This window comes from Canis lupus, chromosome 11 (genome assembly GCF_003254725.2).
Source record: "Canis lupus dingo isolate Sandy chromosome 11, ASM325472v2, whole genome shotgun sequence".
Lineage (NCBI taxonomy): Eukaryota > Metazoa > Chordata > Mammalia > Carnivora > Canidae > Canis > Canis lupus.
In genome coordinates, this window is record NC_064253.1 from 21,798,482 (window position 1) to 21,812,861 (window position 14,380).

General features: G+C 36.6%; 1 protein-coding gene across 28 annotated transcripts in view; it reads right to left on the reverse strand.

The window, feature by feature from the left end:
- The window catches only part of CDKL3 (cyclin dependent kinase like 3), a 108,885-nt gene that overhangs the window by 55,788 nt on the left and 38,717 nt on the right, over positions 1-14,380 (reverse strand). For 27 of the 28 annotated variants that reach the window (XR_003130236.3, XR_003130237.3, XR_004803945.2 and 24 more), the window contains 5 exons: positions 8,017-8,105; positions 4,793-4,946; positions 4,161-4,492; positions 2,428-2,521; positions 300-462 (listed from right to left, as the gene is read on the reverse strand). Coding sequence is in view for 24 of the 28 variants with exons in the window: in XM_025433221.3 (XP_025289006.1) it covers positions 300-462; positions 2,428-2,521; positions 4,161-4,492; positions 4,793-4,946; positions 8,017-8,105 (832 nt within the window). In the remaining 4 variants the exon portion in view is untranslated. The remainder of the gene's footprint in view (positions 1-299; positions 463-2,427; positions 2,522-4,160; positions 4,493-4,792; positions 4,947-8,016; positions 8,106-14,380) is intronic. The other variant, XR_003130238.3, reaches the window with a different exon arrangement.

Sequence of the window (14,380 nt, forward strand, 5' to 3'; positions counted from 1 at the left end):
AAGAAATTGATTTACTCCAGGTCATACACCAAACCAAAACCACTTTCTGCAAACACTGTTCTAACATTTCAACAATAATGAGCTAATAAAAAAATCCGCCTTTTAAAGTTTCCCTAATAATTCTTTAAAAATTCTCTCCTTCAGGTCTCCTTATTTGACTATGAGGGAAAAATTCTCCTCAGCTGAAAATATTTTTCAAAGCAATTTGCTATCTTCTATCTAAATCATATCATAAATGTAAGTTGTCTTATTAAAAAAAAGATCTTGTAAATTTGTAAAGCTTGCCAACAAATATGTACCTTCCATTCCTTTCACCTCCTTGGGCTGTATTGTGAAAGGCAGTTCTGGGAAATGGAATTCCTTCCTGTCAGATCTGGAAAAATTCAGCTTTCTTTTGTGTCCATTTGCCATTTGGTCACTTTGACCTGTTCGCTCATTAAATACACTTTTCTCCATTTGGCTCTAAACAAACAAACAAGAGTTAATATGAAAAAATATGTGTAACTTATTTGAATGACAAGCCCAAAACTGCTAGCCATTTGGGAGGTAATAAGATAGGCACAAAACATCTATCTTTGCAGAGTTATTTTAATAATTAAGAAATAGAATACCATTTAAACACATAAACATCAAATTCCAATAAAAGTTTCAAGAAGCAAACTTTTAAAAATATGTTGGATATTCTGAGAATAATGTTGATCAGGAAAACCACAATCTTAACTTTTAATATGTAATCTTATTCATTGTACCCTGATTTTGGACAAATTGCTTCAGTTCATTTTATTTATTTTTCTATTTACAAAACCATGTCCAGAGTACATGAGAATCCAGCATTCTAGAATACCTTTAGTATTACCTATTTTTTTTTAAAGATTTTATTTATTTATTGATGAGAGACAAAAAGAGAGAGACAGAAGCAGAGACACAGGTAGAGAAAGAACAGGCTCCATGCAGGGAGCCTAATGTGGGACTGGATCCCTGGTCTCCAGGATCACACCCTGGGCTGAAGGTGGCACTAAACCACTGAGCCACCTGGGCTGCCCATGTTACCTATTTTTTACCTATTTTTGGTCATTTGGTAACAGATAATGAAAATTCTCCTAAATTAATAAACATTCTGCTACAATGCAATGTGTAGTATCCCTCTATGTGGATATATATTAATGTGCTTAATAAGTCACTTGCTCTTAGATATATTTGTATTGTTCTCAATTTTTATTATTATAAATAACATTATGTATCAATTTTGAATAAGCTACTTCCCTATGTAAAAAATGAGAGAATGAACGACACTGATTACATTTTTCTAGTGAAAAGTTTGATGTATCTATTTATCAATTGCCTTTAATCTATAAAATAAGATATTAAAAACATTTTTGGGGGAGTGAAAGACCCAAAAGTCTTCTGACTTTTTTTAAGATTCTATTCATTTTTTTTTTTTTTAAGTAATCTCTATATCCAACATCGGGCTCAAACTCACAATCCTGAGATCAAGAGTTGCATGTTCTTCTGACTGAGCCAGCCAGGTGCCCCAAGTTTTATAACTTTTAAAGGTTAAAATATTAACTTTTTAAAAAGATTTTATTTATTTAATTATATATTTATGTATTCATGAGAGACAGAGAGAGAGAGAAGCATAGACATAAGCAGAGGGAAAAGTAGGTTCCATGCAGGAAGCCCAATGTGAGACTTGATCCTGGCACTCTGGGATCATGCCCCAAGCCAAAGGCACGCGCTCAACCGCTAAGCCACCCAGGTGTCCCGAAAATCTTAACTTTTTTGGTGCAAGTCAGACATTAAATCCAGAAATCAAATTATAAGAAGTTAACTAAAATTGTGAAAGCACTAAGGAAACAATGGCCTATTTTCACCTCAGGAAAAACAAAAATGCTAAAAGCACATTAAAAAAATTTTTTTAAATTTTATTTTAGAGAGAGTGAGAGCAGGGAGGGGGGTAGGGACAGAAAAAGAGAGAAAGAATCTCAAACAGGCTTCACACTCAGTGCAGAGCCCCATGCAGGGCTTGCTATTATGACCCTGAGATCATGACCTGAGCTGAAATCAAGAGTCGAACACTTAATCAATTGAGCCACCTAGGCACTCCTAAAAGCACATTTAAAAAACATTTTTTTTTAAGATTTTATTTATTTATTCACGAGAGACACACACACACATACAGAGGCAGAGACACAGGCAGAAGGAGAAGCAGGCTCCATGCAGGGAGCCCGACATGGGACTCGATCCTGGGTCTCCAGGATCACATCCTGGGCCGAAGGCAGGCGCTAAACCGCTGAGCCACCCAGGGATCCCAAAGCACATTTTTTTAAATGCAGAAGCCCCAAAGATAGAAAGAAGGATTTGGTGGGGGAAGGAGTCAAGGATAATGTTGAGGGAAGCCATGTTTTAACAACTAGCTTCTTGCCTTACTTGAATGGGACCTGCATCCTCTTGCCTGTAATTAGACATAACCTGTCCAATAGATTGTGAAGAGGTACGTCTCTTTTTTGCTCTTTCAGTCAACCTATTATTTAAAAATTAACACAAAGTTATTAGAACTCCCTCAGAAGTACTTCCGTTTGGGCTTCAATAATGAGGAAGTTGTATCATGGTAGTCTAAAGTTTGAACAGTGAGTGCCAAAATGCAATTGTGAGTGTGTAACTGCTAATTGCTCTAAGTAGGCAAAAACAGAGCAAAGAACAACTTGCTTATGCTTGCTGTCCTACTTGGGCCCTTGTCTCTATTCTAAATCTGTATCTATTCCACTCTCTCTTTCTCTCTCTCTCTAATTTATTTTATTTTATTTATTTATTCATGAGAGACACAGAGAGAGAGAGAGGCAGAGACACAGGCAGAGGGAGAAGCAGGCCCCATGCAGGGAGCCTCATGTGGGATTGAATCCCGGGACTCCAGGACCATGCCCTGAGCCCAACCGCTGAGCCACTCAGGTGTCCCTCTAATTTTTTAAGTAGTCTCCACACCCAATATGGGGCTTGAATTCACAGCTCTGAGATTAAGAGTAGTATGCTCTACCAACTGAGCCAGCCAGGTGCCTCTAAATCTGGCTCTCCTAAATATTGGGTTTCTGAATTTCTGAGCTTGCTGTCCAAGGCCGTTGACAACCATGGTTATTACAACCATGGTGTTGGAATCATCTCAAAAACAAATGGGTTCTTGCTGTCTGTAATCTGCTGTACCTTTGAACTAACAGAAATGTCTACTTGCCCATCTCTGCAGACCTCTCAGCTTCACAACTTATAGCCCAAATCAGTGTGCTATAAGTATTAGTTTAGTATTAGTTTGGGATACTGAACATAGTCTCCTTCCTCATCTAGATTCACAGTAGTTTCCCTAAATTTAGGACTGGCCGTGATGCCCTGCTAGATAGACCTTTGCTATATAACACACTGCCCTTGATTAAGCAGACTTGTGGTAACAGTCTTCCAATCTGTATCAGTAGCTAAAACCACAACTGGCCCAATATGTTGTTTTACCCCCCAAATATTTGATCTTTAAAAGCTACTTGAGTATAAAAGATTATTTTCAACTATTCTTTCTCCATTTAGAAAATTTGCTGATACAGACAAAATGCTTACTTTGTTATACTAAGGCACATCAATGCCAGAACTTAGGTCATATCACCTTTTTCCTCTTCAGATGGGAAGAAATTATTCCAAGAGTCTTTTCTTTCTATGAGGTTTTTCCAAAAGGCATTAGTGAAAAATTAAACATTCTTGTGTAGCATTCTTAAGAAACAGTTCTTAAGCATTAAGAAACAGCATTAAGAAATGCTTCTTGCAGGGATCCCTGGGTGGCGCAGCGGTTTGGCGCCTGCCTTTGGCCCAGGGCACGATCCTGGAGACCCGGGATCGAATCCCACATCAGGCTCCCGGTGCATGGAGCCTGCCTCTCCCTCTGCCTATGTCTCTGCCTCTCTCCCTTTCTCTCTCTGTGACTACCATAAAAAAAAAAAAAAAAAAAAGAAATGCTTCTTGTGTAGCATTTTTAAGAAACAGTAATGGCCCATTATATGATTATAATTTCAATATATCTTCAAATTCAGTTTATATCAGACACTATGAACTTGATTCTTTGAAATACCATTATATGGGAGCATTGTATAACTTGGGTCTATTTCCTTCTATTTTCTGTTATAACTCACCTTGAATTTGGATGGGAAAGATTTGAATTGGGATTTGAAGCCATCAAATTACTGCTAGTTAGATTGATGGGTGGCATCATCATACTACCTCCAGCATGTGGATCATCTTTCATGCCATTAGAATTAGTGCTGGGATTGACAGGGCTTGGTAGTGGTTCACTGATTACAGGTTTTGTATCTTGAGACATAGAATGAGCATTTTCAACGGCATCCTGTTGACAATGTCTACCTTCACACTCTATCTTGTTTGGTTCTAAGATATCTCCTTTTCCTCCTTTGACTTTAATAACTCTGACTTTGATCTCCTTGGGTTTTTTCTCTCTCTCCATTTCCTGGAATAGAAACATCCAAAATTTGAGTCAGAAGGATAGTCATTTTGGGCAGCCCAGGTGGTTCAGCGGTTTAGCACTGCCTTCAGCCCAGGGCATGATCCTGGAGACCCAGGATCCAGTCCCACAACGGGCTCCCTGCATGGAGCCTGCTTCTCCCTCTGCCTGTGTCTTTGCCTCTCTCTCTGTGTGTGTCTCTCATGAATAAATAAATAAAATCTTAAAAAAAAAGGATAGTCATTTTTATCATTACAGTGCTAACTAAAATAACGTTATACTGGCTAAAAAGAAAACAGTTTTTACCTTTCCCAAAACTGGAGTACTTAGCAGTGTATTGGTATAAGTTGTTTTTCTTTCATCTTTCATAAGCTCGTTCTCTTTAGAATTCTCTTTTGGCTTTATGAATGAATTGACTTTTGCTTCTTGCAGTAACTTAGCTCTCAGTTCTGGTATGAATCTGATAAAACAATATCAACCAATATTCTTTTTTATTTATGTAAAGTATTTTATCTTTAAAGGATCATTTAATCAATTAATTTACATATCAGCTAAACATAAATTCTCAATAATGCATGTCAAGAAATGGTACAATACTTAATACAGATTGCTTACTGGTAAAGACACAGCTTCCAAAAACTTTGCCATGGGAATTTACTAGATAAAAATTTTACAAAATAGGTTTATATGAATTACATTCCTCTTGTAATGCAAACTTTACTTAGTAAAAGTATTATTTTAAATTTTGATAAATATGTTATTCTTTCAAGGAAAACTCAGGCCATTTTGTCTTTTTTGTGTTTTTTTTTAAAGTAGTAATACTTAAAAGATGAACCAATTAGTTTCTGAAATTTATTCTAGAGAAATATTTTTAGTATAAAATGTAAGAGAATGCATCAATATTGAAGGGAGATTGTTTTGGTTTTGGTTTGAATTGTTTTAAGTTATTTATTTTTTAATAGAAAATCCATTCACATGGCTCAAAATTCAAAAGGCTGTATTGAAAAGTCTCCTTCCTACCCTGCTCCTGACTTGCACAGTTCCCTTTCCTGAAATAGATAGACTTATCCACTTGGGGAAATTTTATCATATCATATTGTATTGTATTGTACTGTATTGTATGTAAGCTCTACACCCAGTATGGGGCTTAAATTCACCATCCTGAGATTAAGAGTCACATGCTCTACTGACCAATACAGCCAGGTGTCCCCTAGTTTGCGGAAATTTTAAAATATCATTACACGAGTGAATTCTTCCCCAGTTTAGCCCAATCTTGCCAGAGCTGTGCAGGGCACATGTCAAAGTAAAGTGTAGTGTGAAGAGATGAAGAAAATAACCAGTGTGATTTATCTGGCTGAATGAGAACCTATCATAATTCTGTCAAAACTCCCTTGTATTGCAGAAGGTTCTGTGAAAGAGAGAGGCCTCTTATTAAAGGAAAAGGTCTTCCCCCAAACAATTTCTGAGGATTCAATCACTGTAATTCAAGAACTTTCACCCCAACATACTAAAATCCTAGTACCTAAGTACCCAAAAGAAATCAACTTGGTCTACATAGAACTGATATAAGCAACTTTTTAATTCAATAACTGGCATTTTTTTCATCAATGGCACTTTCAATATATCTTTTCATTTTTTGTTTCATATCAAAATTATTTTGTCTTATGTTAAAATTCTTAAAGTGACTGCAGTTCTAAATATTCGGGCCAGGCGGGAAGGGAAACTCCTCAAGATGGCAGATACGCCAAAATGGCTGAGGTTCCTGTCACCACCTCCACTTGGGATGCCAATGGACCAATGACCTGCTGACCGCTTGAGCAGACCCTTACACGTCTCCTTTGGACTTCCCCAACCGAACCCAATGCCCTTCAAACCCCAGAGGAGGAAGTCACCTTTGACTGGTCGAATTGCAATCCTTCCTTTGCATAGTGAGGGTCACTCTGACTGGTTGGATTGCAATCCTTCCTTTGCATATGAGCCAACCAATAGGAAACCGTTCTGCCTTACAACGTTAGGTAAACCCCCTACCACCTTGTCTTGGCGCGACTTCCCCAACTCACTCTCTTTCCCGCATGAGTCGTGGAACCTCGCCTGAGGGTGCCTGCAATAAAATCTGTTCTTGGACTCTCGCTTGCCTTGGCGGTCTCATTTCCATCTATTTACTAAAAAACTTAACACTAAATACTTTAAAGGATTCTCTTTTCTGTGCATTTTTCTATTTTAGTCTGTCTTCAATGGTTGTTCCGGAACTTTTCTGTGCCTAATCTTAAGTCCATCACATTTTTATTGGCAAACTGAATTTAAATATTTAAATTTAAATATTTTTTTGAAAAGTCCATCACATTTTAAATGATGTCCATCTTTTCTGACCTCACATTCAAAGCCCAACTGAATGACTCTGCAATTAAAGAAAACTCTTTTCTATTTCTTTCAAAGCCCAAATAGAAAATGGTGTTTTTTAGAAATATAGCTGATTTTAGGCAAAATACATTAAAAGCCCTGATGTCCATCAATGGATAAATGGATAAAGATGATGTGGTATATATTTAATGGAATATTACTCAGCCATCAAAAAGAATGAAATATTGCCATTTGCAACAACATAGGTGAAACTAAAGGGTATTATGCTAAGCCAAATAGGTCAGTCAGAGAAAGACAAATACCATATGATTTCACTCATATGTGGAATTTAAGAAAATAGATGAACATAGGAGAAAGGAAGGAAAAATAAAATAAGATAAAAACAGAGAGAGAGGCAAACCATAAGAGATTCTTAACTCTAGGAAACAAAATGAGGGTTGCTGGAGGGAAGTGAGGGGGATGGACTAAATGGGTGATGGGCATTAAGTAAGGCAGTTATGATGAGCACTGAGTGTAAAATGCAACTGATGAATCACTAAATTCTACCCTTGAAACTAATAATATACCATATGTGAACTAAGTTGAATTTAAATAAACATTTTTTTAAAATACAGTTGATTTCTATATCTACACTGTCATTATATATTATACATATAATGTAAAACACAGAAGGGCTAGAGGCATGGTCCCTCTCTTCAGGGAACTTTCACTTTGGCAGGAAAAATATGACAACAAACACTACAACAGAGAGTAAATAAAGCAGAGAAAAAAATCATTTGGGAAATAAATGCCAATTATAACATATAGATCAGAGATGCTATCAGAAAAGGAAAATCTAGACTATTCAGAGGTCCAAATGGAAATAAAGCTAAAAAGTACTGATTGTTTATTTACTATCTTCAGGTTTATGATTACCATTGAAAATGTGTATAAAAAGCTTAGCACACCGCGTAGGACATTGTAACTGTAATGAATGTTAACTACAATTATTTTTATTAGTAGAATTTTCATTAGGACACCTGTAAGTCTACGATAGACCTAGTTAATAGAGGAACTCAGTAAAATTCTTGCTTAAATTGATTTTTTGTGTGTGTGTAACATTAACAATTCTCATGCTAGTAGAATTCCCTAACATAAAACACTAAGAAGTCCACACTTCACTTGCTTACTTTTCAATAAATCCATCTCTAGTAAAGTACTCATGATGCAAAAGATCAGTAGATGATGTCCTCTCAGCAGGATCAATTTGTAAACAAGCCTAGAAAATGAAAAAAAAAAAAAGATTCTAACATTAAATAAGGTCTTAACAGGGCTCTATAAGGTAAAAATTAAATTCATTTGACATATGTAGAAGTAAATAATCACCCAGAGTTTTAAAATGATCTTGAAAAGAAGGCTTTAGACCTTAGGAATTTCTGACAGTGAGTTCTTTTTTTTTTAACTTTTTTTTTTTAATTTTTATTTATTTATGATAGTCACACAGAGATAGAGAGAGAGAGGCAGAGACATAGGCAGAGGGAGAAGCAGGCTCCATGCACCGGGAGCCCGATGTGGGATTCGATCCCGGGTCTCCAGGATCGCGCCCTGGGCCAAAGGCAGGCGCCAAACCGCTGCGCCACCCAGGGATCCCATCTGACAGTGAGTTCTGACCATTTATTTCCCTAAGAAATTTGTACTGGGTAAAGCATTATTATAGTTCAAATGTCCTAAGATTCTAGCCAAAACAGAAGTCAGTCTGTTTCTGTTGGAATTAGCAGAAATTAATTAGTTCATTTTGATCCTCGTATCAGCATTGTAAAGTGGAAAGTTCATGGATTATTACTTCCATTCTATAGAGCTAGAAGCATAATCAGTGATTTACTATATGAGAATCTTAACTCATTGTCTGAATCTTAATCAGTGCCTTTTCTTTTTTTTTTTTCTTAAAGATTTTATTTATCCACGCGAGACACACAGAGAGAGAGAAAGAAAGAGAGAGAGGCAGAGACACAAGCAGAGGGAGAAGCAGGCTCCATGCAGGGAGCCAGATGTGGGACTCAATCCCGGGTCTCCAGGATCACACTCTGGGCCGAAGGCGGCGCTAAACTGCGGAGCCACCTGGGCTACCCATCAGTGCCTTTTCTATGGCATAACACAACTTCACAAACATTCAAACCCCTGAATCTTTCAATAAACCATTATGAGAACAGCTCTTTTTTGTTTCCCTATCTTGAGAATACTTCAACTGAATAGAGAAACAAACAAACCTACAAAACAAAAACAGATGATGGAAGGATGAGTTTTGAAAATAAGTCAAATATCATAAATTTATATATAATCAAATAACTAGTTGTAAATAGAAGATATTTTTAACCAAAATATTAAAGACAGTATTTTAATAAAAGCTATTTATAGTTTTCATTTCTTCCCTTAGAAAAAGGCAAAACATAGTAATAGGTAAGTTTTATTGATGTTTACTATGTGCCACATAACATTCTACCTAGACCTTTCCTTTTTTTTTTATCCTTTTCCTATTACTTGACGCCAACAACAACTCTACAAGGTAGGTATTATTACTATTCCCATTGTACAGGTAAGGAGACTGATGCCCAGAGAAATGAAGTTATTTGTCTAGATCTAACAGATCTAGACAGATCTGTTCTAGATCAAATTCTAGATCTAGACAGATTCTACTCTAGAAGAGTAGAATTAAATCCAGAAAATCAATGGTAATTTAATATAATATTACATTTTTGCTTATTTCAAAATGTATATGCTCAAACTGATCCATGAAAAAACTTGCAAAGATCTGCTATACAAAAAAAAAGAATATAGCTAATAGTACTGTGCTACACATTTTAAAATTTGGTAAGAGGGTAGATTCATGTTATGTTTTTTACCACAATAATAATACATTGACTCACAAAGCAAAACTGAATGTATTATCTACTTTATGATGAAGGAATACCCTGACTGTTAAAACTGCAACTAACTAAATATATGTGCTTATTTTAGAATATGATAGTAATCCATCAGTAAAACTTACTAATAAAAATGTCTTAAAAATCTGCTCAAGTCATAGCCTATTAGAGGCAGACAAATGAGTCTTTCTCTGAATAAAATAATTTTAAATTTTAAATCTGGGGCTCCTGGGTGGCTCAGTTGGTTAAGCATCTGCCTTCAGCTTGGGTCATGGTCCTGGTGTCCTAGGATCAAGCCCCACATCCAGCTCCCTGCTCAGTGGGGAGCCAGCTTCTCCCCCTCTCCACACCCTACGTCCACTTGTGCTTGCTCTTGCTACCTTTCTGTCTCTCAAATAAGTAAAGTCTTTTTTTAAAAAAAGAAAATTTATATTCATGCCCTAGTTTGGAAAATGTAAAATATGATACTTTGAGAAACAGACTGGCAGTTTCTTTAAAAATTAAATATACAGGGGATCCCTGGGTGGCGCAGCGGTTTGGCACCTGCCTTTGGCCCAGGGCGCGATCCTGGAGACATGGGATCGAATCCCACGTTGGGCTCCCTACATGGAGCCTGCTTCTCCCTCTGCCTCTCTCTCTCTGTGTGTGTGTGTGTGTGTGTGTGTGTGTGTGTGTGTGTGTGTGTGACTATCATAAATAAATAAATACAAATTTAAAAAAATTTAAATATACACATAGCTTAAACCCACCATTCCACTCTTACTCAGAAGGATAAAAAAATACACCTACAAAGACTTGCATATGAATGTTCATAGCACTTGTTTGTAACAGACAAAAATAGAAAATAACCCAAAACAGGGAATGGATTAATAAAAATTGTATACATCTGTACAATGGAGTACTATTCAGCAATAAAAAGGAATTCACTATGAAACACACAAAAACATGAATGAATCTCTAAACCATAATGCTGTATCAAAGAGTATATACTATGTAATTCCATATATATATACCTATCCTAGAAAATGTAAACTAATTTATAGTGATAAAAAGCAACTTAGAGGTTGTCTGGGAACAGAAATGGAGGAAAAGATGAATTGTAAAAGGATAAGAGGACATTCTGGGGGCAGCCCGAGTGGCTCAGTGGTTTAGCACTGCCTTCAGCCCAGGGCCTGACCCTGGAGACCCGGGAACGAGTCCCACATGAGGCTCCCTGCATGGAGCCTGCTTCTTCCTCTGCCTGTGCCTCTGCCTTTCTCTCTCTCTCTCTTTCTGTCTCTCATGAATAAAATCTTTTTTTAAAAAAAAAAAAGGACATTTTGGAGGGTGATGGAAATGTTAGATATCTTGATTGCGATGGTGGTTTCATAGGTGTATACATCTATCAAAACTCATCAAATTATACATTTTAAGTATGTGTAGTTTAATGTACATAATTACATCACAATAAAGTTATTTAGAGAATTTAAATCTAGGAAATGATACATGCTTTGCCCCAGATATTAAGATGTATTTTAAAGTTACAATAATCAAACTGATGTTTATACTAGAAAAAAGAAAGAAATCAATGAAAAAGAAACAGACCCAAGCGTATATAAGCATTTTGTGTATGCTAAATGTGGCATTCTAAGTCACTGGATTATTCAAGGTGAAGAAAAATATTTACAATACACATGACAAAAGACTAATATGCCTATTATTTTACAAATCTATATGAAAAGAGATAGTCTGAGAAATAGTTTAATGATTTTTTAAAGATTTTGTTTATTTATTCATGAGAGACACAGAGAGAAGGCAGAGACATAGAGAGGGAGAAGCAGGCTCCTCGCAGAGAGGCCTATGTGGGACTCAATCCTGGAACCCTGGGATCACGCTCTGAACCAAAGGCAGACACTCAACCACTGAGCCACCCAGGTGTCCCCAGTTTAATGATTCTTAAAATAAGAAATACAAATGGCCAATTAATATTAGTAAAATGTTCAACCTTTCCTGTGATGATATAAGTGCAACTAAAAAAAGGATGCTATTTTAAGCATCTTAAATTGGCAAATATTTTGAAGCGCCTAGCTGGCTCAATTGGTAGAGTATGGTGACTCTTTTTTTTTTTTTTTTTTCTTTGAGTATGGTGACTCTTGATCTTGGGGTCGTGAGTTTGAGCTCCACGTTGGATATAGAGATTACTCTAAAAAAATTAGAAAATGGGCAGCCCCAGTGGCGCAGCGGTTTCGTGCCTCCTGCAGCTCAGGGTGTGATCCTGGAGACCCTGGATCGAGTCCCATGTCAGGCTCTCTGTATGATGCCTGCTTATCCTCCCTCTGCCTGTGTCTCTGCCTCTCTCTCTCTCTCTCTCTGTCTCTATGAATAAATAAAATCTTTATAAAAAATTGGAAAATATGTTTAAAATTATAGTATCCAATGTTAGATTGAGAGTGGGAATTTATATCCAGTGTTATTTGAGAGTACTTGAACATAAATCAGTAAAATCTTTCTGGAGGAAAAAATAGCAAAATAGATTTAAAAATTCTGAAAAAGTATAAACACTGTGGCCCACTAATCACAATTCTAGGAATTTATCCTAAACAAATAATAAAACAAGTTCAAAAAGACTTATTTAAAAAATGTTCACTAAAGCATCTTTACCAAAAGAGAAAACCTGAAAACAAATGTTCAAAATTGTAAATCAGTTAAACTATGGAACAGTCAGGCTGTTGATATATATATATGATACTATGCAACCACTGAAAATTATGATGTAGTTCCATATTCACTGACATGGTTCCATAACATAAACAGGTCACATAACTATGTGAAGTATGATATCTTTTAAAAGCATAAATTTCAGGGGGTGGGGAGAAAAAAAGCTTAAATTTCTATGCACATATTTGGTTCACAAAAGTCTAGAAGTATATAAATCAAAATGTCAATAGTAATTTTTCCCAGAGTGTAGGAGTTGGGAAAAATCTTAACTTCTTTTTATCATGCATTCTCTACTTTTTCTATAATCATTATGTATTCTCTGTATAATTAAAACTATGATATAAAAAATAAATTCAAATGAAAATGTAGTAAACAAATTTGATTCTTCTACTTTTTAAAAAGATTTTATTTATTTGAGAGAGAATGAGAGCGTGAGAAGCGAAAGGAGCCTAGGGGGAAGGAGACGTACAAGTAGACTCTACATTGAGTGCAGAGCTGGCTGTGGGGCTCAATCTCAGTACCCTGAGATCATGACCTGAGCGAAAACCAGAGTCAGAAACTCAACCAACACAGCTACCCAGGAGCCCCCCAATTCTTTTTTTAAGATTTATTTTATTTTATTTTGTTGGGGGAAATTTTTTAAAATATCCAAAATTTATTCTCCAACAGAACAGCATCAGCAGGTAAAAATACAGGGGCTTTTCCACAGATCATACATTCACATAGGCATTATTTGCTTAATAGTAAGAAAGGCTCCGGTGTGTTCTCTGTAACAATGTCCACTTCACAGTGTAAACAGGTACTAAACTTTGGGTTCAACTTACAATTCTAGAAAGAAAGGAACAACGTGGTCACAAAATTTGGGGGGATCCTAAAGTCAGGTGCAATAAAACAGACAAAATTTTGATAACAGTCTTGATCTACTTTTCTACAAAGAAGGAGACATCTCCACTCAGAAATTAAAGTCTTTCTTTCTCCTTCCTTGTTCAACCATTAGAGCATGTTTCATCATTACATATACAAAAAAGGCGGGAGTTTTTTAAAAAAAGAATAATATCTTAAGTGAAAATATCTTAAGTGTCCGGCGGCTCCCACCACACATCAACTCAGGTTTTAAGACAGGGTGTCAGAACACCTCAGCAGTCATAAAATTGGAAAATGGACACTATGGCTACAAAAGTAAAAAATAAATGAGATACATAAATAAAGGGACACCTGGGTGGCCAGTCAATTAAGCATCTGCCTTAGGCTCAGGTCATGATCTCAGAGTCCTGGGATCAAGCCCCAAGTCAGGCTCTCCGCTCAGTGGGGAGCCTGCTTCTCCCTCTGCCCCTCTCCCCCTACTCATGCACTCTCTCTCTCTCTCAAACAAATAAATAAAATCTTTAAAAAACAAAAAAGAAATTATAAAGTTTCCTACCATGTGAATGTTTCATTAAATTCATTCATTAAAATAATATATTTATTTATTTGAGTGAGAGAGAGCAAGAGTGAGCATGAGTGGGAGGGGCAGAGGGAGAGGGAGAGAGAATCTCAAGCAGATTCCTCACTGAGTGCAGAGCCCAGCTCTGGGTTTGATCTCACAATCATGAGATCAACGATCTGAGCCAAAATCAATCATCAGATACTTACCCAACTGAACTATCCAAGTGCCTCCAGAGAGAGAGAGAATCTTAAGTAGACTCCCTGTTGAGGGTGGAGGCCATGATGGGGCTCAATCTCACAACCTTGAGATCATGACCTGAGCCAAAAACAAGAGTCAGACACTCAACTGTGTGAGCTACTTGGGACCCCGACAAATCAGATTATTAATAAACTCTAGTTTTCTCCAGATACCAATGAAATAATTTTTCCCCATTAAGAATGGTCTTTAGAGGGACACCTGGGTGGCTCAGTGGTTGAGCAGATTCTGCCTTTGGCTCAGGTCATGATCCCA